Source organism: Eutrema salsugineum, unplaced genomic scaffold (genome assembly GCF_000478725.1).
Source record: "Eutrema salsugineum unplaced genomic scaffold, Eutsalg1_0 scaffold_4, whole genome shotgun sequence".
In the NCBI taxonomy this organism is placed as follows: Eukaryota; Viridiplantae; Streptophyta; class Magnoliopsida; order Brassicales; family Brassicaceae; genus Eutrema; species Eutrema salsugineum.
This window is the reverse complement of record NW_006256686.1, coordinates 4796648-4821046: the sequence shown is the minus strand read 5'-3', so window position 1 is coordinate 4821046 and position 24399 is coordinate 4796648. Positions and strand designations below refer to the sequence as shown.

Here is a 24399-nt window from a genome sequence, read left to right as displayed (position 1 = left end):
GAGAATATGGGCTGAGCATCTCACGTGAAAAAACTCTCCTCCACACAACAAATCTTCTCTTATCAGTAACTGTGATTTCAGAATCTCTTGCATACTATCATTGTTAGTAGCATTATCAAGAGTGATGGAGAACACTTTTTTATCTATTCCCCATTCCTTCAATGTTTCAAGAAGCTTCATAGCTAAGTGCATACCTGTATGTGGAGGTGGAAAAGCACAAAAAGCTTTAATCTTACGAAATCAGTATATTCTAAATATTTGTTTTCCTTAAAAAGATTACTTTAAAATAAAAAAATACAAGCTGATATATAAATCTCTTTAACTAAACATAAACTGGTGACTTTAAAAAAAATCTTTTGTGATTTGTTCAGTAATCAGTTTAAGTATATGGGACAACGAATTTGCGATTTTAGAAACAGACAATAAAAAAAATGAAACTTTTAAAAGCACACTAATAACTCTGAATAACGTTATTTTCATATCAATTTTGTATGCAATCTGAAAAGTAAAGACTAAAGAACTTTTGACCCTATAAAAACCCCCATTCAAAATGAAAAACCAGACACTACGAAAATATATAGTCCATATCAAACAATAAAAATGAATAATATCACGAAATTATTATCTATTGTGTCCGTGTATATCCAAATCCAAATAGCTTTTTACGACAACTCTGCAAACTAAACATCTACCCAAGTCTATGCATCTCGACTCTCAATCATGATCCTAAGCAAGAACGCAAACGGCCATGGTAAGATACTAAATATTATTATCTAGTTTTATTCGTCTGTGAACTATTTCAAAGATTAACCAAAAGTAAGACTATTTCATCAATGTTTTTATCTATTCCCCATTCCTTTAATGTTTCAAGAAGCTTCATAGTTAAATGCATACCTGTATGTGGAGATGGAAAATCACAAAAAGCTAGAATCTTATTCTGTAATTTCCAGTTTACATCCACATAATGCGCTGTCAAACACATGTAGCCTTCATGAGAGATCACAGTCCACAAATCAGAAGTGAAGCATATCCTTCCAGGAAAACGACTTAATTCGTTCTTCAACTTCGACGTCTCATTCTCATAAAACTTATACACATCAGCTGCAGCAGTGTTATGACTGATGAACTTGACATCTGCATTCAAATACTTCCACACTGATCTAACTCTTTCATATTCAACATAAGAATATGGCAGATCATGTTGAATAATACACTTAGCTACCATTTCACGGAAAATCATGTGGTCATATTTCTGTGACTGCAGTTTTCCTTCTGCGGTAACCAGCATCTCACCAACATCATTAGATCTAACCATGAGTTTGCATCTCTCACAATAGCGTTTTAAACATGTTATACCATTCTTGTGTGAGTCATGCACATATTCCTTCTTGCAATGTTTACACACAGCTTTTTGACAACGCTTACCAGACTTGTCAACTTTAGTCACCACCACAAAACCAGCCCACACATCTGAATGAAGCTTCCTACTCTTTTGCTCTGCTGAATTTTCTTTCGTGTTGTCGCCTTCAACGTCATGAATAGTTTGTCTCGGAAGTTTTTCTGGTATTTTTGTCGCTGGTCCATCACACTTACTTCAATTTTTTCAGCATGTCCATCGCTGCCCGAGAATTTTCTTTTCCTCTGTTCTGATGACTTTCCTCTGCAACCGTCATCTTAATCATCAAGGAAAACTCTGCTTCGAAGATTTGATTTTGATGAACTATCTGGTCCATCCAACTTTCTGTTCTGATGAACGTTTTCTGCATTTTCATCACTGCTGCCTTGGACCACTCCTTTTCTCTGTTCTGGTGACATTCGATCATCATCCTCAATCAACCTTTGTTCATGTTCAGCATTTGCAGCAGCCATAAATCTCTGAGTTTCGAAATCTACTGTCAGTAGATTCAAAAAGTCATGTGAATCCTATCAATAACAACACAATAATTCAAATAAAAAGGTTAGAACTGATTATCAAGGTTTGTAGTGTTCATCGAGATAAAAACGACAACGATACTCAAGTATAACACGGTAATTTGTAAAAGTTGAGACCAAAAATATAGAGACAAAAACTCTTACAAAATTATCCATTGAATCAACTCTGCCTCAGGCTCTCAGCTTGGATCAGCTCTTTTACTTTGCTCTGAAACAACTGACTTTCTCTGTTTACAATCTACCTCGCAGAACAGTGTTGTTATGTCAAATGTGTTTAAAACTCGAACACTGTTCTACAAAGAAAGGGTTTAAATCGGCTTTGATTGATTAAATAGACATTTACCGATTTATTAAAGCTTCCAAACCATTAAAAATCAAAATCGCGGACTGAACCCGCTAACCCAGGAATCCGTACCGGTTTAACCCTCTAAACTCGCTAACTGTAACGTGATAAACCGCGAGATCCGCTGATTAATGGGCTACAAAAATTTTGACCAGGCCCGTCCCATGGCGGATCTAGATGGGCCGAATCCGCGGGTCTGTAGCCCGTTTGACACCCTTACTCTGATGGAAAAAATTACAGTGTCTACGGTAAAGTGAAAGAAGAAGATGATGATGCAGATGAAGTCTGTATTGATAATGTCAGAAACGGATATGGTGAAACAGGAAGCACGCCCATGTCATGGTCTGATAATATTTATGTTAGGGCAAGTTTTCCCACAAAGGAAAAGCTGTTATCAGAGGTTAGATTGACTGCGATCACGTTAAATTTGCTTGTAAAACAGAGAAGTCTATGAAGACCCTGTTTGTGGCTAAATGTTGAGTGAAATGATGTGCTTGGATGGTTAGAGCGAGTGTGAAGAATGATGCATCCACGTTTTAGGTGAAAAAATATGTGAAAGACCACACATGTTCAATAGGACAGTGAATGGCTCAGCGTGGGAAGTGTACTCCGAAATATATTAGCAAGCTGTTTATAAGCCATTTGGGCATCATTGATGGTCTTACACCACAATATGTCAAGGATTCAATGAAGCATATGTTTGGCATCAAGATGAATTACACTACTTCATACAGATCTTTGATATATGCCCAACAATTGGTGAGGAGAATAGCTGAAGATGGCTATGCGAGTCTCCCAGCTTACCTACATTCAGTTAACAAAGCTAATCTGGGAACTGTATCAGCTCTTCATGTAGATTCCAGTAACAAATTCAAATATCTATTTCTCGCATTGGAAACATCGACTGCAGGTTTTCAGTACATGAGAAGAGTTATTGTGGTCGATGGATGTCATCTAACAGGGAAATACAAAGGTACTTTGTTGGTGGCCACCGCACAAGATGGAAACTTCCAGATATTTCCTTTGGCCTTTGGAATTGTTGATGGTGAAGATGATACTTCATGGGAATGGTTTTTTTCTAAACTGTGTGAATGTGTCTCAGATTGTTATCCTTTGGTGATAGTTTCTGATAGGCATCTTTCTATTAAGAAAGCCTGTCAAACTGTTTTCCCATGGGCAAATGAGGGATATGCTACTATCATCTACAACATAACATAGTAACAAAGTTTAGGGGAAGCAGTTGCTGTACTTGGTCAAACGTGTGGCTTATGTTTACAACCTCTATGACTACAACCGGTACATGGCGGCGTTAAGACAGATCAAGTCTGAGATTTCTGACTATTTGGAAGAAGCCGATGTCTCCCTTTGGTCCCGAGTTCATTTTGTTGGAGACAGATACAATATTAAGACTAGAAATGTCGCATAGTCTATAAATACTGCACTTAAGAAGGCCCGTGGCTATCCCATATCATTCCTCTTGAATTTCATACGAGAGAAGCTTGGTCGGTGGTTTTTAAAACACAGAGAGGATGCTTTGAGTCTCACAAAACATAATACTCGGGGAGTTGAGTATTTGCTGCCAATAAGTGGACATTATGCAGATGCAATGGAGGTGGAACGAATTGACACTTGGAGATACTATGTGAAAGGAAGAAACAGGAATTGTCTTGTTGATTTGGAACATATAATGTGTGAATGTGGTGTGTCTTATATCGAGAAAATCTCTTGTTCACATGTTATTGCAGCTGCATTAGCCGGTGGGATAGCTGTGGATTCTCTTGTATGTCTTACTTACTCGAAAAACTATTTGTTTGCTGCATACTCCGCCAACATATATCCCCAAATCTCGGTGGTCCAAGGAGTCAACCTACCACTATGTCTGCCTAAAGACATCCGTCGCAAACCAGGCAGACGGAAAAATTCTCGGTGGCAATCATGGCTAGAAATTGCTAGGAGGAAAAGCAAGAAGCCAAGGAAGCTGCACAAACTATACAACTGCTCACAATGCAAGCAACCTGGTCATACCTTACCGAAATGTGTAAGTTGAGCTACTCAACTAATAACTTCCTATACAATATTACGTTGAAGATTCAACAGGACAATAACAAGAAGGCTCTGGAATAGAATGACAGGGCTGCTATTGTTGTTTGGAAGTCTACCTTTGAAGTCTACGCTTGAAGTCTACTATTTATGTCTACAATATTAGTCTATGTGATATTTGTTTAACGATTATATTTGAAACGACTTCATTTAAGTAACTACTTTAACGACTTTAACGGTGTATATAACCGTTGTATCTGTTTGTCTCTGTTATTTCTGCTTATAAATTATCGATGACCACGAAGTATAGTTTCATTCCAGACCCTAGAAGATGTCCAACCTGATAAACTTCAACTCTCTCCCTTCCGAAATTCTGTGGGATATCCTTTTAAAAATCACATCTCATTTGTACGGTGCTCTCTGTAAAGCAAGGGTTTTCTCCAAAAATCTAAATGAGATTTCTAATGAAGAGGGTTTTTTAAGAGTCGTTGATCTAATAACCTTGAAAATTTCATGGGTCTGGGATCAATATGGGAGGGTTGATGCATTCTTTAGGCGTTGTTTGGAGTGTAGGAATCCTACATCGCAATTCCAGAGAGGCGTTTCTCTAATATTCTTTGAAGACAGCGTCCAAGCAGGGTTTGATTTAATAAACGTGTCATCAAAGGGAGTATGCCTCATGGAAACTTACTCCATGGTTATGTTCTCTTTAACCATGGATGGCAGCCATGATGTATTTAATCTCATACATGGTCTACTTCCGGCAGAGGCAACGAAGATGAGGAAGACTATGCAGCACATCAACAGGTCTCCGTGTACTTATAAGAAGCCTCACGAGTTTCACGAACTGGTCTTCCAGGTTTTTGCTAAGGCACAATCAAAGAGTTGTGCTTGTATGAATCTGGCAAACCAGCGGTGGATGAATGATGAAACCCTTGTCGACTCATATGGAGACAAACTATGCAGTCCTTGCTTCTAGAAGTTGGAATGTGCCATATTCTGTAAAACAATTCCTGGATTTGCAAATGAATGGCCGCGTTGAAATTTTTTATGTTTTTATGTCGCCTTCTATGTTTAATTGACATTAGTAGATTTATGTAGTAGACTTTTTTTGTAGACTTATATTTATTGTAAGCAATATAATATATTTATGTCTTCTAGTAAACTTTTTCCGTAGACATGATCAATAGTACATATTCAATAATATTTCACAGGATTCAGTGTTACGTAGCTAATAGGTAACTATAAATACAAACATGTTAATTACATAGTAGACTTCAGTCATAAACTTCAATCGTAGACTTCAGTCGTAGACTTACGTAGACTTCAGTACGATTACAATATCCTAAACAAAATGACAACATATTTGGCATGTTAATTATACGATATGTGTCCAAAAAACTTTCAGACCTATTATCTACCAATTGCTAAAATGATCTGCAATCACATTGAAGGTCATTTATCCAAGTAGTTCAAAAGTTGCCATAAAAAAACAATTTAGTTTTAATCGTATATGCCCTCGATACTATCATCTTTCATGCAGGTAAGAAAGCAGCTATTTAATTGCCAATTCAATAATTTTCAATAGCAGTAAGAATAAAGCTCTATATATTGCACACATATGTATTTCAATAAATAGGTAATTACTTGAGGCCTTGGAGATCCTGAGTTGACCAGAGTAGGAGATGCATGAGTGAACCATCTCTGAGACATCAAATATTAAGTTTTGATTGCGGAAATCAACATGTGTTGAGACCTTTCAACAACTTTCCATTTGACTTTCAAAAGGTACAAACTCTCAAGCGTTTTAAACCCAAAGTAGTCGTAGTCAAAATCATGATCATATATGATCTCACTGTCCAGCCGAGCAGCTTTCTGATATTGTAACCAAAGGAAGTCACATTGATCAGTGATATACAAGATACATCTATCCCTAAGAGATTTACCATCTACATCACACCAAGAAACAGAGCCGATTAGTACCTTCATAACTATCTGATATACATCCTAGCTCATCTATTAGAAAAGCCTTCAGTCCTGATTTCTCATTGACATGATAATGGAAGATATCCGCAACCTTGAAAATACCACACAACCCATAGGAAACATAATCTCATGCAAATAAAAAATAAAAATCCAAGCTAAACACTCACGTCTAGCTCAGAAAATGATATCTTAGTGTTCTTGTGGAGATTTGAGACAGCAATCCCTTGCAGCAAGCTGAAGATAAAAGACAGAAAACATTTCAATTATGCGTACCAAGCAAGTATTATAGGTCAATAACTGAAAAATGTCGAAGTTAAAAGGTATTACCTGATTCAATCATATGAGACACCAATCCAATCCACACAACAAAAAAAACGATTAGTGTTTTGTTTGAGATGAATATTCCCGTGAAAAGGTGAATTTCCTTTTAGCAGACAATAACAATTCTGTGAATATATTCACCATAAACGCGGCGCATGGAAATTACGTAAGAAACAGAAAGTAGGGTTAAACCAAGATTGTTACTTGGGACAGAAGAAAGAAAATCTTCTTCGAAAACCCCAAATGGGAATGGATAAGAGGGAGTTACAGAGAAAACCACAGATAGAGACAAAAGGTCTCTTAAGCATACATATAATTTTTGGAGGCTGATGAATAACTCGAATTTCTTTTATCATATGTATACTCATTGTCATTTGCATCTCCATTGGCATATGCACCTTCTTCCAAGTTCCATCTTACCGCTTAACTTCCATTTGGATGAGGAGTTAAGCCAAATCGTTTTCTCAATCTACCCACCAAGTTCATCTATTCATGTTTTAGTTATTACCTTAAATATAAGGCTTCAAAAGCATCGACGAAAAGTAACAAAGAATCAGAGAATAAACCAACCTCCACTGCTGTATAGAGCAGTGGTATTTTCATACTCGAGAATATAGGATCCTAATATTGATCGATTATTGGTACCTTGAGAAGATGGAGTCGTTCGTCTATGGTGAACTCCATTTGAGTGTAAGCCATACCTTGCTCTTTACACAAAGCCCCTTTGCAGTTTTCCAAAACTTAGAATTTATTCTCCATTATCTCCATTAGATTCACCAATTTCCTACACTAATGGAGACAAAAAAAATTGAAACATCAAATAAAAACTCAGCTTTTATCATCTAAAGGAAAAGAAATCTTAGCTTATGACGTGCTATACACAACCTCTATCCCAATCTAATTTCGATATCGACTCTTTGAGATACATTGCAAGCTAGAAGATGAATCAAATGCAAACTAGTATAATCAGGCAATCAGGCATTAGGACATGTAGAAGATAAATCAACTAATATTAGGGAACTTACGAAATGGGTAGATATGATAAGGGTAAACATATAGAAACAACAAGCATTCCATGGACTAAACGATTCTCTAATCCAGCTTTACGGGCAGATTCTGGATCAAAATGAAATGGTTTCCAATCATGGCTCACCTCAGAATATACCTAAACATCTTCACTTGAGAACACTCTTTCTTCTCTTAATGCATCACCAACTTTGAATTACGCATTAGGTAATGACTTCTACCACATTGGATTGACCACCCAGGCTGAGTATGATCCACATTATGTTTCTCAATATAATCATGATTTACCACGAGCCTAGTGTTGTCTTTCACGAGCCTAGTGTTGAAAGATTTGACATCTTTGTCATTGTGTTGTCTTTCAATCAAGTATTAACCAGTTGTTACGCAAAAAAGTTAGGTTAACCTTCATAAAATTCTTTCTTTTGCTTATGTGATACGTTTATCTTTTGCGAAATAAGTTATGAGAGATTACCAATTAATAAAATTAATAATATTAAATTATGGGTGAATGAATTGCTGGTCTTTGAACTAGGTAAGTATGAATAAGAATGTGAAACTAATGCATAGAAGGCCTGACTTTATGGTTCACTTGTGAAACAAGTAACTACCTATTAACCTTGAATTGTTCCTTGCTAGAAAGAAAAGAAAAACCTCTTTAGTTTTGTCGAAGTGTTCGACTTATAATTTAACTATACAATATTGATCTTTAGAAATGTGTGAATATACTTGAAGACAACCTTCTCACTGCTGCTATGTGCTAACCAACACCCATATTAAATATTACCAAGATTCATAATATTACGAAGGTTTGTGCCAACTAGGAAAAATTGTAAATCCAACCCAAAAAGCAAAGATACAGTTAAAGAAATTTGTTAAGATAATATATCTCTTTCGAACCCAAGTGACAAAGTTAATGAAGAAAACTGTTTAAAATTTTATAAACATAAAACAGTTGACAACAAATTTTCTTTATGTTGTTTTGAATGTAAAGTTATTTATTTTAAGTTTCTTAAAAAATTTAGTATTTTCGCAAAGTGTTATTAGAAAGTAGCAATTATGTCATTATTTATGACCATTTTGTAGGAAGTAAATTTAGAGGAGACAAATATTGCAATGAAGAAAACGATTTGAGATACAGGAAAATGTTTTATAAAAGCGGTTTAAGGAAAAACGAGAAGTGGAGGCGAGATGATCTCTTTCCTTAATTCAAAATATCTCCCGCAGTGTGGCGGTTGGATGAGATAATGAATCCCAGGATACAACCACTGATATTCGTATAATCGCAGCACCCGATTATAGAATGTGACGAACTAATATTCTACGATATACTCTCGGGACACTTACTCTTGAAAGAAGAAAAGAGACGCGAGAGATTGAAGAAAAGTGTAAACGATTTTTCTCTGTAAAATTTTTGTTGAGAGCGATCAAAACTGGAAGAGGAGAAGTCGATATATATAGCGAAGGAGAGAGGAGCGTCGCACTTAATCAGCGTGTTAATGACGTGATTAATTTTGCGCTAATGACGCGATTTGGGCGTTAATCTTGGCGTGATTTTTGGGATAGACATTTGACTGCAGTTTAATGTCGTGACTCTGTTAAAAAATTGAACCGAAAACTTTAGCAATTTGGGCCAGAAATGTTGACCAAAACGTGTCCCAAAAAAAACATCTTACCAAGACCCAAGACCCAAGACCCAAGACCCAAGACCCAAGACCCAAGACCCAAGACCCAAGACCCAAGACCCAAGATCCAAGACCCAAGATCCAGCCCGGCTCGGCGGCGGCGGCGCGCGAGGGGTCTTTGGTTCTCCTTCACACACTTTAAACTATGTCATGTGTGTGTCTATATTTATATGACTCTAAATTTTTCCAATCCTTGGATGTGGGACAAAAAGAAGTTCCTCACATTTTAAGTTGCCTTGAAGGACTTTATTTTTATTCACACTTGACCAAATTTTAAAGCCGTTGGGCTTTGTAATAATTTGGGTCCAACAATCCCCCACATGAATAGAAATAACTCTAGACATACGACCGGACTGACTCGAAGACTGGACTCCACTAGACTAGACTAGACTAGACGGACTTTCGAGAGTATAAACGAAAATTCCACTGTGTTTGAGATAGTAGTATGTTTCAACCTTGAACCACTCAATGTTAATATCTGTCGGGCTTACTCGGCCAGGAGGTGAACATGATGTCTTGAACCACCCGGATTTTGATGTAAACCAAGACAACAAATACAACTCAGTTTTATTTTCTCGTAGAACTAAGTTCTCTATTGTGTTCATTTTGGCCTTGAACTTGCCTGGTGAATCATGAGTGAAGTTGGAGAATATAGCCTGTAGGAAGTAAATTTAGAGGAAACAAATATTGCAATGAAGAAAAAGATTTGAGATACAGGAAAACGTTTTATAAAAGCGGTTTAAGGAAAAACGAGAAGTGGAGGCGAGATGATCTCTTTCCTTAATTCAAAATATCTCCCGCAGTGTGGCGGTTGGATGAGATAATGAATCCCAGGATACAACCACTGATATTCGTATAATCGCAGCACCCGATTATAGAATGTGACGAACTAATATTCTACAATATACTCTCGGGACACTTACTCTTGAAAGAAGAAAAGAGACGCGAGAGATTGAAGAAAAGTGTGAACGATTTTTCTCTGTAAAATTTTTGTTGAGAGCGATCAAAACTGGAAGAGGAGAAGTCGATATATATAGCGAAGGAGAGAGGAGCGTCGCACTTAATCAGCGTGTTAATGACGTGATTAATTTTGCACTAATGACGCGATTTGGGCGTTAATCTTGGCGTGATTTTCGGGATAGACATTTGACTGCAGTTTAATGTCGTGATTCTGTTAAGAATTTGAACCGAAAAATTTAGCAATTTGGGCCAGAAATATTGACCAAAACGTGTCCCAAAAAGAACATCTTTTGTGGTAATAAGATCTAGAAATCGTTTTTAGGTAATAAATTCTAGAAATCCTTTCCAAAAATTTATAAATTTAGAATCATTTTAAATTGTTAAATAAATAACTCAATTTTCACATATCACTCTTATATATATTTTTCCATAATTTCAACTTCCTTTCTCATATACGTAGCTAAAATCTCATATACATAGTTAACCCTTATATAGAAAATTATACTGTTATAGAGTACTCATTTTTCATGCTGTATAGATAAATTTATGGTTGATGACAACATATTCAAAGAAATACTTTCCCAAACATATATGAAATATAGAATCACTATTTATAATGGTTATAGATATTGTATATCTAATTTCTTTTAGTTTTAAAAATAAAAATAATTATAAGTCTTTCTTTCTTTGATGCAAGACAAAAAAAATTGGTGTAATGTTTTACTGTCACGACATACTTATTCGGAATCTGTTTCTCTTCAATTTCTTCCAGAATGAAATTTCCTTTTATTGTATTTTTCAAAAAGCAAAAATTAAAACACCCCCCCCCCCTCCCCCTCCCCTCCCCTCCCAAAAAAAAAAAAAATCTCTACTATTGGCCGTGTCTATATAAAATATCGAACACCAAAGCACATGCTAGTTTTATCACCTCAAGTGCCTATCTATTCCGCCAAAACCTTTTACGGTTACTACAAACCTATCCAAAGATGGCTTCTTCTTCTTCCGTCGGAATCTCTCTCTCCTTCTTTTTATGGGCTCTGCTAATCTCACCGTCTGTCTCACAAACCTGCAAGTCACAGACATTTTCCGGCGAAAATTCCTACCCTCACTGCCTAGATCTCCCTCAGCTCAAAGCCTTCCTCCACTACTCCTACGACGCCACCAACAAAACCCTCGCCGTCGTCTTCTCCGCTCCGCCGTCAAAACCTGGCGGATGGATCGCCTGGGCAATAAATCCAACATCCACCGGTATGGTCGGAGCTCAAACCCTCGTCGCTTACAAGGATCCAGGCAAAGGTGTCGCCGTCGTGAAGACGCTAAACATTAGCTCATACAGCACGCTTATTCCGTCGAAGCTAGCTTTCGACGTTTGGGATATGAAAGCCGAGGAAGCGTCGAGAGATGGTGGAGCGTTGAGAATCTTCGCGAGGATTAAAGTTCCGGCTGATTTGGCGGCGATGGGAAAGTTGAACCAGGTGTGGCAAGTCGGTCCTGAAGTGGGTCCTGAAGGAAGGATAGGGAAACACGATTTCGACCCCGCCAATCTTGTTTCTAAGGGCCCTCTTGATTTGAACGGCGATAATAACGGCGGCGTAATCTCCGGCGGTGGCGACGGCGAGGGAGATTCCAAGATCAAGAAGAGAAATGTGAGTTTGTATTAGGAAAAACAGAGGAAAACAGAGGAAAATCAGAGGAAACCGAAATTAACCGGAAAATAACTGCTAAAAAGAATATGTTTTTGAAATGTAATTGAAGCTTGAATTTGGTGATAATTTTGCAGATTCATGGGATATTAAACGCGGTGAGCTGGGGAATTCTGTTTCCGGTAGGAGCAATAATAGCTAGGTACATGAGAATATTTGAATCCGCAGATCCTGCTTGGTTTTACCTCCACGTGTCTTGCCAGTTCTCTGCTTACGTCATCGGGGTTGCTGGTTGGGCCACCGGACTCAAACTCGGCCGGGAATCCGAGGGTATTCGCTTTGCGAGCCATGGAAACATTGGCATTGCCCTCTTCTCCCTCGCCACCATTCAGGTAATCACAAGATCTCGTTAAGTTCTGTTTTTAACCCTTACTTGTTCAAGATTCAAGATTCAAGTTCTGTTTCTTACACTATCTCTTGTCTTTATGTGTTTTTGTGTCTAGATGTTTGCGATGCTATTGAGGCCAAAGAAAGACCACAAGTACAGATTCTATTGGAATATTTACCACCATGGAGTAGCCTATTCGATCCTCATCCTCGGGATCATTAATGTTTTCAAAGGTCTTAGCATCTTGAACCCACAAGAAACGTACAAGACGGCTTATATTGCAGTGATCGCTAGCCTTGGAGGCTTAGCATTGCTCTTGGAAGCCGTTACTTGGGTCATTGTGCTCAAAAGAAAATCAAACAACTCAATGAAGCCTCTTAGGACCTGAGCCAACAAATATTTGGTTTGCTTTTAAAAAAAATCATCTGCAGATGTTGTTACTGGTTAAAATATGACCACTGAGTGTGTTAATGTATAGAAGAAACACATGTACTATTATTGTCATGTCTTTTGTAGCTATTTGTTTATTCTCTTTTCTAGAGTTATAAATTTATGAAGGGGATTAAGATTTTGAAGTTTTATCTTATTCTACCTTGAATCTACGATTTTTTTTTTGCAAGATTCCAGCTAATTATTTACTAATTACAATGTGATTAAAGACAATAAAAAAAAAAGACAATCAAGTATGTCCACATGCTTGTGGGCAATGGAATAATTTTAAGATAAAAAGCCTATGTTCTAGTCCCAGACAAATTATGGTGCGAGAACATAATCATACCTACGTCTTCCTCAAAAAAATATTCTTCTTATTGTTAAGATGTATTTGTCCTTTCATTAGTCATTTAGACTCGTTACTCAAAGGTCCCAAATCCCAATCCACTTTTATTGGCATTATTGTAAAAAAAAAATTGAAATCCCATATGATTTTTTTTTTTTAACATTGTTCCTTTCTATGTTTTGTTGAAATTTCTTTTGAAAACTTTTTCAACGTTCTTTCTTTCTTTAGTAAAAGTGGTGGTTGGACTGTCGAGTTTGGATTCCCATGTGTCATTGCATGTCAACATTTTGTTCAAAGACATGTCGTTTTCAACTTGTCATAATTAAGGATGTCAAAACAAAAAAACTTTCATAATTAAGGGAACAATTTGTTCCGCAACCTAAGGCCCATAATTAAGGGATCCCTTAACTATAATAATCATAAATGAAAATATTAATTTGTATGATCCTTTATACGTCTTTACAGAAACAGTTCATATACAATACAACTTTTGCTTTGTTACTTTATTCTTAAACTATACAGTTGTTTAACCCCAAAAAGCTTTCTTTATTCCAAAATCAAATCTATGAGCTTGTAGATCATACTAATTCCAAGATGCTGTATATATCTTCACTTTGTGGATGCAACCGATCACCAGATTTAAACTCTCAAAACCAGATTCTTGATATTAATTGATGACCTCTTTGATCACACCTTTTGATTTCATATTCTTCCTCACATTTTCAGCCTCTTTCCATTTCCCCGTGCTTGAATACATAGTGTTACATGTATAGCAGAACAAGTAGGATCCAGCTCTAGAATCCTCTCGTTCTTCTTCCGCGTTCTATATCTCCTTTGGCGTTACACGCTCTAAGAAGAACGGTCCAGAGACCAGAGTATATCGTCCTTCTTAATTGCATCTCATTGATCATATCATCTTCTCTGCATCACTTAGCCGTCCTGCTCTACACAACCAGATCAACCACACATAAAAAAAAAACCCATACATCCATAGTGTTGCTTGTCTGGTCTCATATTATACTTGTCTTGCATCAAATTGGAAAAGTGAAAACCGAGGCCAAGCTGTCCCAAATGAGAGCAGGCGGTGAAAACGCTGGCAAAAGTTATTGTGTCTGGTCTGAATCCAAGCGTTAGACTCTTCTCAAACTGATGAATCGCCTCTTTGGCCTTTCTGTGTACTGCATATCCATTGATCATAGCTGTAAAGAAACATTAATATCATATCTACCTGTTGCTTCAAGTATCTTTGAAGCTTCTATGATACTTCCACATTTGGAGTACATAATAATCAGAGAATTATGAATCGTGGACTTCTGGTCTAAACCAAGATGAAGCGCTGATAATACCGAATTTTTACTATTTTTATGGATAATAACTTATGTAGGTGTTTTTACTCAGTTTTTTTTTTAATAAGTGATTTCCATGTTTTAGAGTTTTAAAAGATTTTTCAGGAAATTTGAATTTTTGAAATGCATTTTGGAACAAAAATATATTTTTGGATAAATTCAGGCCGTCATAAGTTTTACAATCAATGAAGACCTTTTCACCATCCGGTTATCCCCAAATTTAGAGACATTACAGAGGAGACAACCAAATTTTCAATTCACTTATAATCAATACAATCCAACGGTTACATCTCCTGATATTATCAATTCACTGAATGCAGATCAACACAGCCCAGAAAAGTGAAGCAGCTCTCACCCGCGGCCAAGACACTCTACACCGTGGCTCAGCCACTCTCACCCGCGGTGGACCTTATTACGACCCTTAGAAGCCCAACCAAGGCTCAAGTCATTTCCTGCACTCATTTTACAAACCCTAGACGCCTAGAAGAGGAGAAGCACTATAAATACATTGTCTATACGTCTTTTGTAACCAAGCCTCTTTCATGCTTTAGAGAGAAAGTACTTCATTTTAGTTTTAGGTTTTACTTTTATGATTTTGTAGAAGGCTTTTATCGCTATAATTGTCTTCAATAAGAGAAGCTTTTCTTCATCTTCTATCTTTTTACTTTATTGTTTTTGTTTTTAAACCAATGATGATGTCAAACTCAGTTGTCTTAGTAGTTACCTTGTTGGGTAAAGGGACCATCAAAAGGGACCCCATGATCGATAACATCTAGGTTTTTAAGAGAAAGGATTTTGATTTTAAATGACTCTCCCATTCATCCCGTTGCTAATGATGTATGTTGGAGTAGCTAACCAGTATCCGATCTAAGGTTGAATCAGAGCCACGAGACTGATGTATCAGATTGCCTTAACTGAAACTTATGGACGTAACCGTTGTAGGAGATGAAAACTACCTACGGAGGGGGGTGTCAGCCGAGATGAATTTCAATCAATATTGCATGATCTCTTTCGCGACAAGAGACGAAAGCTACTTGTCTAGTAAGAGTGATTAGATGATTAGGGTGACGAGAGTTGGCTAAACTTATAAGTTTCTATTTTAGTTCCAGAGTCATAGAAAATCCTTATCTAGATCTTTTGTGTCATAGATCATGAATCCTAGAGATAAACCCTAAGCCCAGCGCCGTTTTTCAATTTTTTTCAAACCGATTTCTTTTCAAGCTTTTATATTCCTGCTTAGTTTATTATAATTAGTGACAACCAAAATCCCCTTTTAATCTGATTAGGTATACAACTGTTCTTGGTATCAGTTAGGAGTCCTCAACACACAAATCCCTGTCGATTCGATCCTTAAGTACTACTGCGTTTGTTGTGCACTTGCAGCTTGTTTAGGGTAAAAGTTGTAGTAGCCCACTGCACCCACACCAAGCGCTAGTGCATGAAATTGCCTGACGCATTGCTCAAGAAATGTCATGTATCCTGAATCACTCAGAAAACTATCAAGAGCATCATCCGTTAGTTTTGTCCCTCCTTGTCTCATCCATGAGAAATACTTAAAACCTTCTTCTCCAAAACCGGCTTGAGAATACCCTATGATAACTGTGGTCGACGAAATAGTGTCTTTGCATCTCATTTTTTGAAACAAAACAGAAGCATAGTCTAACTTCCAACATGTTAAATACACCTTAATTCATCATAGAGTTACTCACTGACAAAAAAATCATAGAGTTACTCACTGACAAAGATAAAACATTACCGTGGAGCTGCTCTCCCAAAACAAGCCTAAAAAGACTCACACACGAAGCAAACATCAATGCGAAAGTTTGTTAACTGGGCTATTTTTCTGAATTTCTTATCCGTATGAATGCGTCCACAGCTTTTTCCTCTTGACCCATTCGACTGTAAGCAACAATAGGGCTTTTCCACTAAACCACATCCCGGATCTCACTCATACTTTCAAACAAACGATGCCCGTCTTTCATTTCCCTGCATTTAGCATACAAGAATTAGTCTGACAGAGAGTTGCACAAAGCCTGTCACTATCACATGACTATGAATCTCCTTCCCCTACCTAGCTTGATGCTAACCGGCAGAAGCCTTCAAGGCAGTTGCAAACGCAAAAGAGTTAGATATTAGCTCTTTCGACCTCGACATCTTTGGAAAGTACATTAGCCTTTCCTTATAACGACCATAATTAAACAGACCCGATATGATTGTTGTCCACGTTATTGATCTGAATGATCACTAAGTATGTTTAAGAGGTAATGAACATGATTAAGATGTAATGGGGGGGGGGTGATATTTTCGTAATATAGAAAGGATTTGACTTTGACAAGAAAATTGACTAAGTAAACAGGCAGGTCGGGGACCGTGTCATTTGTATTGATAGAACAAACGTTTAGAACTTCGAACTAAGTCCTGAGAGAAGTCAGTTTGGCGATTGTGTCCTTGGTTACAAAGAGCTCGGTTTAGAGAGAGAGAGTTACAAGTAGAGAGAGAGTGTAAAAAATTCGGGATCTCCCTCATGAATGATCTTCGAGGAGTATTTATAGAGGGGATTGGGAAGCAAGTCTTCCACATAACTGGGGCGACGTGGCAGCTCCAGCGTATTCCGTCGGTATCGGCGCGTTTGGACCACTCTGCGGCGAATGATGATGAGCTCATCGCCAGACTATTTGCACAGATAGGTCATTATAGGCGAAGTGCCCCTACATGTGTCGGCTCTTGCTTGGTTCTGCTCACTATAGATCAGCGCCATAATGATGATAATGGGATGGAACCATGCTGACTAGATTTGTTGACTTCAGGTTGACTTCCTTGTTGACTTCAGGTTGACTTCCTTGTTGACTTGGCCAACAGGCCTTAATTGCCAAGATGGCCTAGCTATTTGGGGTGCTAAGCCCACCTCCAACACATGTTACGATATTCCTAAAAAGCATTTCACTAAAACTCTTGTCCATCTTTCTAACATTATTGTTCAAAACCAATAAACAACCTCCTACGAAGCAGAAAAGTTTTCACGGCGTAAGCATGTAGAGATTCTCCATATATACGCAAGGTTAGAACTTTGAACACAAACCTTGATTGCATCACTTGGAACGTCGCTATTGCCAGGATCAAGATTCAAGATGCATCAAAGTGAAAATGATATTTCTATAGACAAACATAACTGTGTTCTTCTTCTGTGGTTGTGAATTGATTTTTCTCTTCAATTTTATCTCTTAAAACTCACTTCTTCCCCTTCAACTCTGTAATTTGGAGTAAAAGATATTGTCATTTGAAGCACCTCCACCGTCAAAATTCCTAGGGGTTAAAATCCTCATGGAGATACAAGAATTTGAAATGTCTCAGGCTGCCACAACATTCAGACAAGTGCAAAGTAGAAGCAAAGTTTAACGATGATGGATGAATTCAGATTCAGCCCTTTTATGGTTCAAACAGCATAAATTATGTTCAACGGTGTCATCCTCAGCGTAAGTGCCTCCAGCGACCATGACTTACAGGCATAGCCGGATCTGAGATTTTGGGGACTTGAAACAAAATAAAAAAACAGGGGCCACTAATTTTTTTTATCATAAAAATATTTTAAATAAAAAAACTTTAAAAAGTGCGAAAGTACTAATAATACACAAATAATAAAAAAAAACTAGTAGCAATCTATGGATTTCGAAAAATAAGTCTTCTCGCATTTTTCTCTGCAAAATCATTTATCAAACTTTGGTAGTAAAGCTTTCCAACCATATCTCTCTCAATTGACAACATTGCCAAACCATTCAATCTTTCATCTGCCATACTTGACCGCAAGTAAGACTTTATTAACTTCAGCTTGGAAATAATTCTTTCAGCCGAAGCGGCAAAAACTGGAATAGTTAGCATCACTCTATATGCAATCCACGTATTTGGATAACCATGGCCTTCAAATCTTCTTAAAAAAACCTAACACTTCAACAGCTTTCTTGATCTCACTTGGCAAAACATTTCTTAGAATTCTGATTTCTAGATAAATATGATATCCATCAACATCTGAATTGGCACCATGTTTAAGAGAAGATTCAAGGTTGATACATTTTGCCTTCAAACTATCATCAGTTGCCGATTTGAGCTTATGTAGATCAAACAAAAACCCAAAAGTTGTAAACAAAAACCGGTTTAATATTATACTTGTTGGATTTTGTCAAATTTGACAAATTTCAGGTGGGTTATTTTTGGAGGTCCGTGCGAATTACAAAAGCTGGAGCAACATATTCTATTTATAGAGAAAAGTTAGAAATCTCTTTCACTTCAATTGTCAATGTGAGATTCTTTAAAAAGCTGCTTTCTATAACTTTTGTTTGAATTATTTTGCTGGGTTTTACCAAGATCGAAATGTACCTAAATATTTGGGCTGAAAGGATTTTATTTTTTCATTTTATGGATTTAAAAAAAAATTATAAGCTGGATTTTAGTTGAAAATTTTGGGAGCTTGAAATAAATTCTGGGCTTGGCTCAGATCCGGCCCTGCTTATAGGTGGTCTTATTTTTTGTGGATAATTCTCTCCAAAACTGATAGTTTGTTGTTTTGTGGTTAGTATATTGGGCTTCTTGGATAATTTCATTCTTACTCCCACGACGTAAAACCATGTTATATATCTAATGAACTCATGTTTTATTACAACTAAGGTTGAGTCCGCGCTTCGCGCGAATTTTATTTTATATTTTTGTGTGTTTTATATTTTTATATGCTTTTTTTAAAAAAAATTGTTTGGTAATTTTTTTTAGTTTAATAGTTTTTTCTATATTTGCATTGTACAATCCTTATTAGTGTTTCTATATAATAACAAATTTTTCTTAATTATGTTATTAACTTCTGTTAATTATTTTTATTTCATGAACTTTTATATTTTGTCTGTCACTATTGTGTGATTTTTATTACAGTATTAAAATTTTTTTTATCTATACTCTACACGTTGCGCAATAATAATTTTTAATTATTTATTTTTTACAATTTTTGAAAATTTAAACATTATATTTATTTTTTTTTGTTAATTTTTGTTTTCTTCTCCATCTTCATATTTTCATATTTTGATATCTTTATCTTCTGTTCTCTTTCTTTGTTTTCATATTTTTCAAAAAAAAATTCATCAGCTTTGTGTTCTTATTTCTTTTCTTTTTTTTTCATATTCCTCTTCATTGTCTTCAATTTCTATTATTTTTCATCTTTTTTAACATTTTCTGTTTTTGTATTTTGATTTTTTTTCTTCCTCCTATTTTTCCTCCTATTTTTTATTATTGTTGACTTTTTTTTAATTTTCGTCTTTTTTAACATTTTTTTCAATTTAATAATTTATCATTTTTTAAAAAAATATATATTTTTAATCCAGTTAGTATTATAATGTTTTTAATTATTAATATCTAATTATCATTTATTTTTATATATACTGTAATTCTTTTTATTTTATTTAATTTATACTAAATATATTGTTATCTTTTTTATTTGTTATTGAATATTATTTTTAGATTTGTGGTTTTTTTTGTTTTTTTAAGCTGTTTGAAACTTGTTTAACTTATTGTTTTATTTTTTGTTTTATAATTTTGTCATTTTCATTGAGATTAAATTATATTTGTTAATTCAAAAATAAATATTAAATCATACAAAGAATATTATTTTTGGTGTTATATATATTTATTGATATTTATATATTTAGAAGAGACTTATGCTGTGCCGCACAATTATAAACTATCAATGGTATTATTTTTTATATTTATTTTCTTACTCCTTATAATCTCTTATGTACATTGTTTTTTCCAAGTTTTTTCCATCTAAAACACCATTTAGCAATTATTTTTAACTTTCTCAAATAACCATTTTTATGTTTTTTTTTTCACATCAATATATACATATATATTATTGATTCCATCTTCTTTATCAATGTATTTAATTAATATTTTGTACATTTATTTGTTATCATATTTTTTTCTTTTGTTATTTTTATTATAATCTGAATCTTTTCAAGTTTTTTACTAAATATAATTTTTGGTGTTGTGATTTTTTTAAAAAAAATTTTGTTCTTTACATGTTTGAAACTTGTATAATCTATTTATTTTTATTTTTGGTGTTATATATATATATATATGTTTTTTTTTTGCATTAAGATTAAATTATTTTTGAAGATTCAATCACATGAAAAAAAAAATGAAAAGATGAACTTAACGGCGACGCAGATAGAAATATGATTGTCACGTGTCATTTTTCAATACCTCTATAACCAGTAGATCTCTCTCTCAAACAGGCAACATCCGGTAACCGGTCATCCTCTTCACTTCTCTCTCTCACAGTCAAAAGTTTCTGATATAAAGAAGGGAATCGAATCTCGTAATGGCGTTTCATTATAATTATCACATTTTCTTCTATAAAGCATAATAGTTAGCTAGGGTTTAGTGAGTTTTACTTTGGGTACAATGAAAAGGGCAGAAGGAGGAGGTGAACAAAAGGAAGTAGTTTCTCTTGAAACTCTCAGTAAGAAAATGGATGATTTTGCAAAAGCTAGAGACTGGGAGAAATTTCACAGCCCAAGGAATCTCCTCTTAGCGATGGTATCTATTTTACTCCGTTTTACTTTTATCTGTAAATCCCGAATTAGTCTCTTATATCTCTAAGGAAAAAAAATGATCACATGAAAATTGAAATGGGTCTTGGTTAAACTGATGATCTGATAAACAAAAAGGTGGCTTCTTTTGCTATAAAATCTTTTTTTTTTCCTTGCCATCTCATGGATCTTTGAGTTGATGTCCATGAAAATTTTCATCTTTTATTGGAACAATGGCTGATAAGCCACTTTCTCGAAAAAAAAGTATTGTATGTTTTTCAATTTCTGAGGAAAATCAATGCTTTCATCGGAAAAATTGTGGCTTTGTACCAACTTGGACTTGAATTGTAAATGGAAGACTGTGACACTGTGAAAACAAATCAATTTCGAATCTGCTAGAATGACCAGCGAGAAAAATGTGATTTTTTTTTTTTTGGGTGTTTCTTGAGTAGAGTTCAACTTTGATTGGCCAAGTCAACAGAGTTAGAAAGAGGTCAAAACATTTTGCCCTACAAACCAAGTCAACACTAATTTCTTATGTTTGTTACTTTAGAAATGAATCTAAATCGGAAATGCAGGTGGGTGAAGTGGGAGAGCTATCAGAGATATTCCAATGGAAAGGGGAAGTGGCAAGAGGACTTCCAGATTGGAAAGAAGAAGAGAAAGTGCATCTTGGAGAAGAGTTATCAGATGTGTTGCTGTATTTGGTGAGGCTTTCTGATGCGTGTGGGGTTGATTTAGGCAAAGCCGCTCTGCGCAAGCTCGAGCTCAATGCCATCAAGTACCCAGTCAAACAAACTGATCATTCAAGCAGCAATATCAACTTGAAAGAAGAAAATTAATGATATAAGAGTTGTCTCTTGCTTGTACAACGTTTCCATTGGTCTCTGTATTTGCTTTCCCTGTCTCTTGCACTGAACTTTTGTGTATTGATATAAGAGCTGACTTTTTTTTATATCATGAATTAGTAAGACTACATACATGATGACTGATGAACACATACATGTAATGTGAACACGTCTAGGCTACCTATACCATCCCCTCTAAACCTTTAATCTTTACTTCCCAAATACAGTTTGTACATCAATTCAAAACCGGGAAAGTATCTGCGATGAATGTCTCAATGTGTGGTTCCCTTGCTCTACAGGCTTGTGGCTCTGTTGATGATATTGCTCATGATTCAGCGGTATTTCCACTGCTTTGCGGTGTTAGTAGGGTCAGAACGTCCCTGATACGAAACCCATTGCCCCAGAAAGAAGCAAGGCATAGACCCATTATGGCCATTACTACCACAGAGCAAGCTGCTGGTACGGCTTGGCAACTACCAAGGAACTGGCTTGCAAGAAGACCGGCTAATGTGGAGCTTTGCATTCCCGTACAAAGGGAGATCGTCCGGCTAACTTCTTCTTCTTGCCTGGTGGAAAGATTACAACAACATAACTCAATTAAGTTTTCAAAGTTCAACGGATTTTGGAAAATGTTGAAGAAACACAGTAAGAAGATAGATGATGGTTTGTTACCGTAAGCCTGGGATCTTAGAGAACCAATACCCCAAAACAAATGCTACTGCGTGGAACGTAATAACCGGAAGAATCAATCTAATCCCTTCTGGTGAAAGAATCTGACTTCGGTTTATGGAAAGCGGGCTTCCAATACACAACGAAGTGCATACCATAGCAACAAACGGCATCACAGGTCGAAGAAGAGTGACAACGGGCTTTGCATAAGTATTCAACACAAGGCCAAGAGTGACTGGAACAAGCACCACCTACATATGGTACAACACGATGGACCTCAAAAGAGAAACGATGGATTGGTTCTTCTTCAATAATCGTATTGCTAAACCTTGTGTACCTGTAGTATGGACTTGGACATGGCAATTGCATCAACGGGAACAACAGATCCGATAAGAAGACCGCTTAGCAGTGGAGTAAACAGTACAGAGGCAATAGTAGTACAACTAGTGAGAAGAATGCTCATGGCAACATCTGCTTTGCTCAGAGAACTCGCGTAGCTAGATAATTGAGCCCCTGCCACACAACACGTGAGTACAAAACCAGCGTAGAAGGTACTCGGCATCCCAAAGGCCTTAGCAATTAAAACACCGAGGAGCGGTTTCAGAACGTACTGAGCAACAAACCCAACAGAGAGTGGCACTGGTCTGCAACCAAAAAATGAGTTTTAGGAATCTACTTAACTAAACTGCTGAAGAAACTGGTAAGAAGAATGATCGGTTACCTTTTGAATGCAAGAGCGAAATCTTCAACCGAAAGCTGGATTCCGATTGATAACATTATCCCTCCAAGAGCAGGTGCATACAGTTCTTTAGATACCCTGAAAACATTTAATCTGATATTCATCTTAAATCCCATTTCAAAGAAAACAAAAACTGAGTTAAAACGCCACAAACTTTATTGTTAATTCTCCTCAAACATATGTTCGTTCTAAGCTAAAGCACCAATCTTTTTAAGACAATATATGCATAAAGATATAACATACTCTATCAATTGTTCAATTAGTCATAAAGATTGCAAAAGAAGATTACAATCTTAGAAACAGATGTCTTCAACAAACGCATACAAGAAGCTGTGATTCTTCAAGATTAACAGTTAGAAGTGACAAAGGATAAGCTAGAGAGAGAGAATATGAGCAAACCAGGTGAAAGTCGATGGATAGGAGAGGGCAGCAACGGCGGTGAGAGCGACGACGAACGGAAGCAAAGCGGACAAAACCTGAGAAGAATCGGTCTTCTCCGGAGAATCGGTTCCTCCACGGAAAGATAACAGAGACATGTTCCCATCTCTCCACTGCAAACCCACTCTCCCCATAAACGGCGTCGTTGAGCACGCTACTTCGCCGACGCTTCTCCGCCGCAGTCTAAAGTCTAGAAATTTACTAAGATGCGATGAAGAATCGGTTGGAGAGAAGGAAGAACGAGAAGAGCGCAACTGACAATTAAAGCACCGCGATTTCGCGGGAAGATGAGAATCGGAAAGCGTCTGTTTGGGTATAGCCGGTGGTGAGAAAGAGAAAGAGGCGATTGAAGCCATTTCTTTTTTAATTTTCTGAAGAAAGATTTGATTTTGATGGTACAAAGTGGCGGAGAAGGCTGAAGCGCCACCGTGAAATGGCGCCGTGGACCGGCGAGGAAGGAGAATTGAGAGGGTGAGATTCCAAGTTTGAAGAAGCAAAAAGGGATAATATTGAAAAGAAAAAGAGAAAAGATTTGTTTAAGGTTTAGCTAAATTGACGGCTGAGATTGGTTGCCACTGATACTCACGGTTCGTGATCGTCGAAGTTTACCTTGGGATAAAAATAAATTTGAACTCTTTTGGAGTGTGTTGGTTTGTTGATTTGGGATGCAGAATTTGGGTGAAAGATTGTTGTT

General features: G+C 36.4%; 3 protein-coding genes and 1 pseudogene across 3 annotated transcripts; 2 read left to right on the top strand and 2 right to left on the bottom strand.

Annotated features, from left to right (window-relative positions):
- The first annotated feature begins 11238 nt into the window (after positions 1 to 11238).
- LOC18013899 (cytochrome b561 and DOMON domain-containing protein At3g25290) lies at positions 11239 to 12877 on the top strand. The gene is made up of 3 exons (XM_006418572.2): positions 11239 to 11936; positions 12071 to 12325; positions 12437 to 12877. The coding sequence occupies exons 1-3, from the start codon at positions 11277 to 11279 to the stop codon at positions 12707 to 12709; spliced, it is 1188 nt and encodes a 395-aa protein (XP_006418635.1). The 5' UTR covers positions 11239 to 11276; the 3' UTR covers positions 12710 to 12877.
- Positions 12878 to 13625: 748 nt separating this feature from the next.
- On the bottom strand, positions 13626 to 18237 carry LOC18013898 (annotated as a pseudogene).
- Positions 18238 to 20680: 2443 nt separating this feature from the next.
- On the top strand, positions 20681 to 21964 carry LOC18014126 (dCTP pyrophosphatase 1). Its single transcript, XM_006418570.2, has 2 exons — positions 20681 to 21018; positions 21590 to 21964. The coding sequence occupies exons 1-2, from the start codon at positions 20884 to 20886 to the stop codon at positions 21851 to 21853; spliced, it is 399 nt and encodes a 132-aa protein (XP_006418633.1). The 5' UTR covers positions 20681 to 20883; the 3' UTR covers positions 21854 to 21964.
- On the bottom strand, positions 21932 to 24393 carry LOC18014125 (probable sodium/metabolite cotransporter BASS3, chloroplastic). The gene is made up of 5 exons (XM_006418569.2): positions 23667 to 24393; positions 23250 to 23345; positions 22866 to 23172; positions 22532 to 22779; positions 21932 to 22425 (listed from the first exon to the last, which is right to left on the bottom strand). The coding sequence occupies exons 1-5, from the start codon at positions 24059 to 24061 to the stop codon at positions 22185 to 22187; spliced, it is 1287 nt and encodes a 428-aa protein (XP_006418632.1). The 5' UTR covers positions 24062 to 24393; the 3' UTR covers positions 21932 to 22184.
- Between the last annotated feature and the right edge of the window lie 6 nt (positions 24394 to 24399).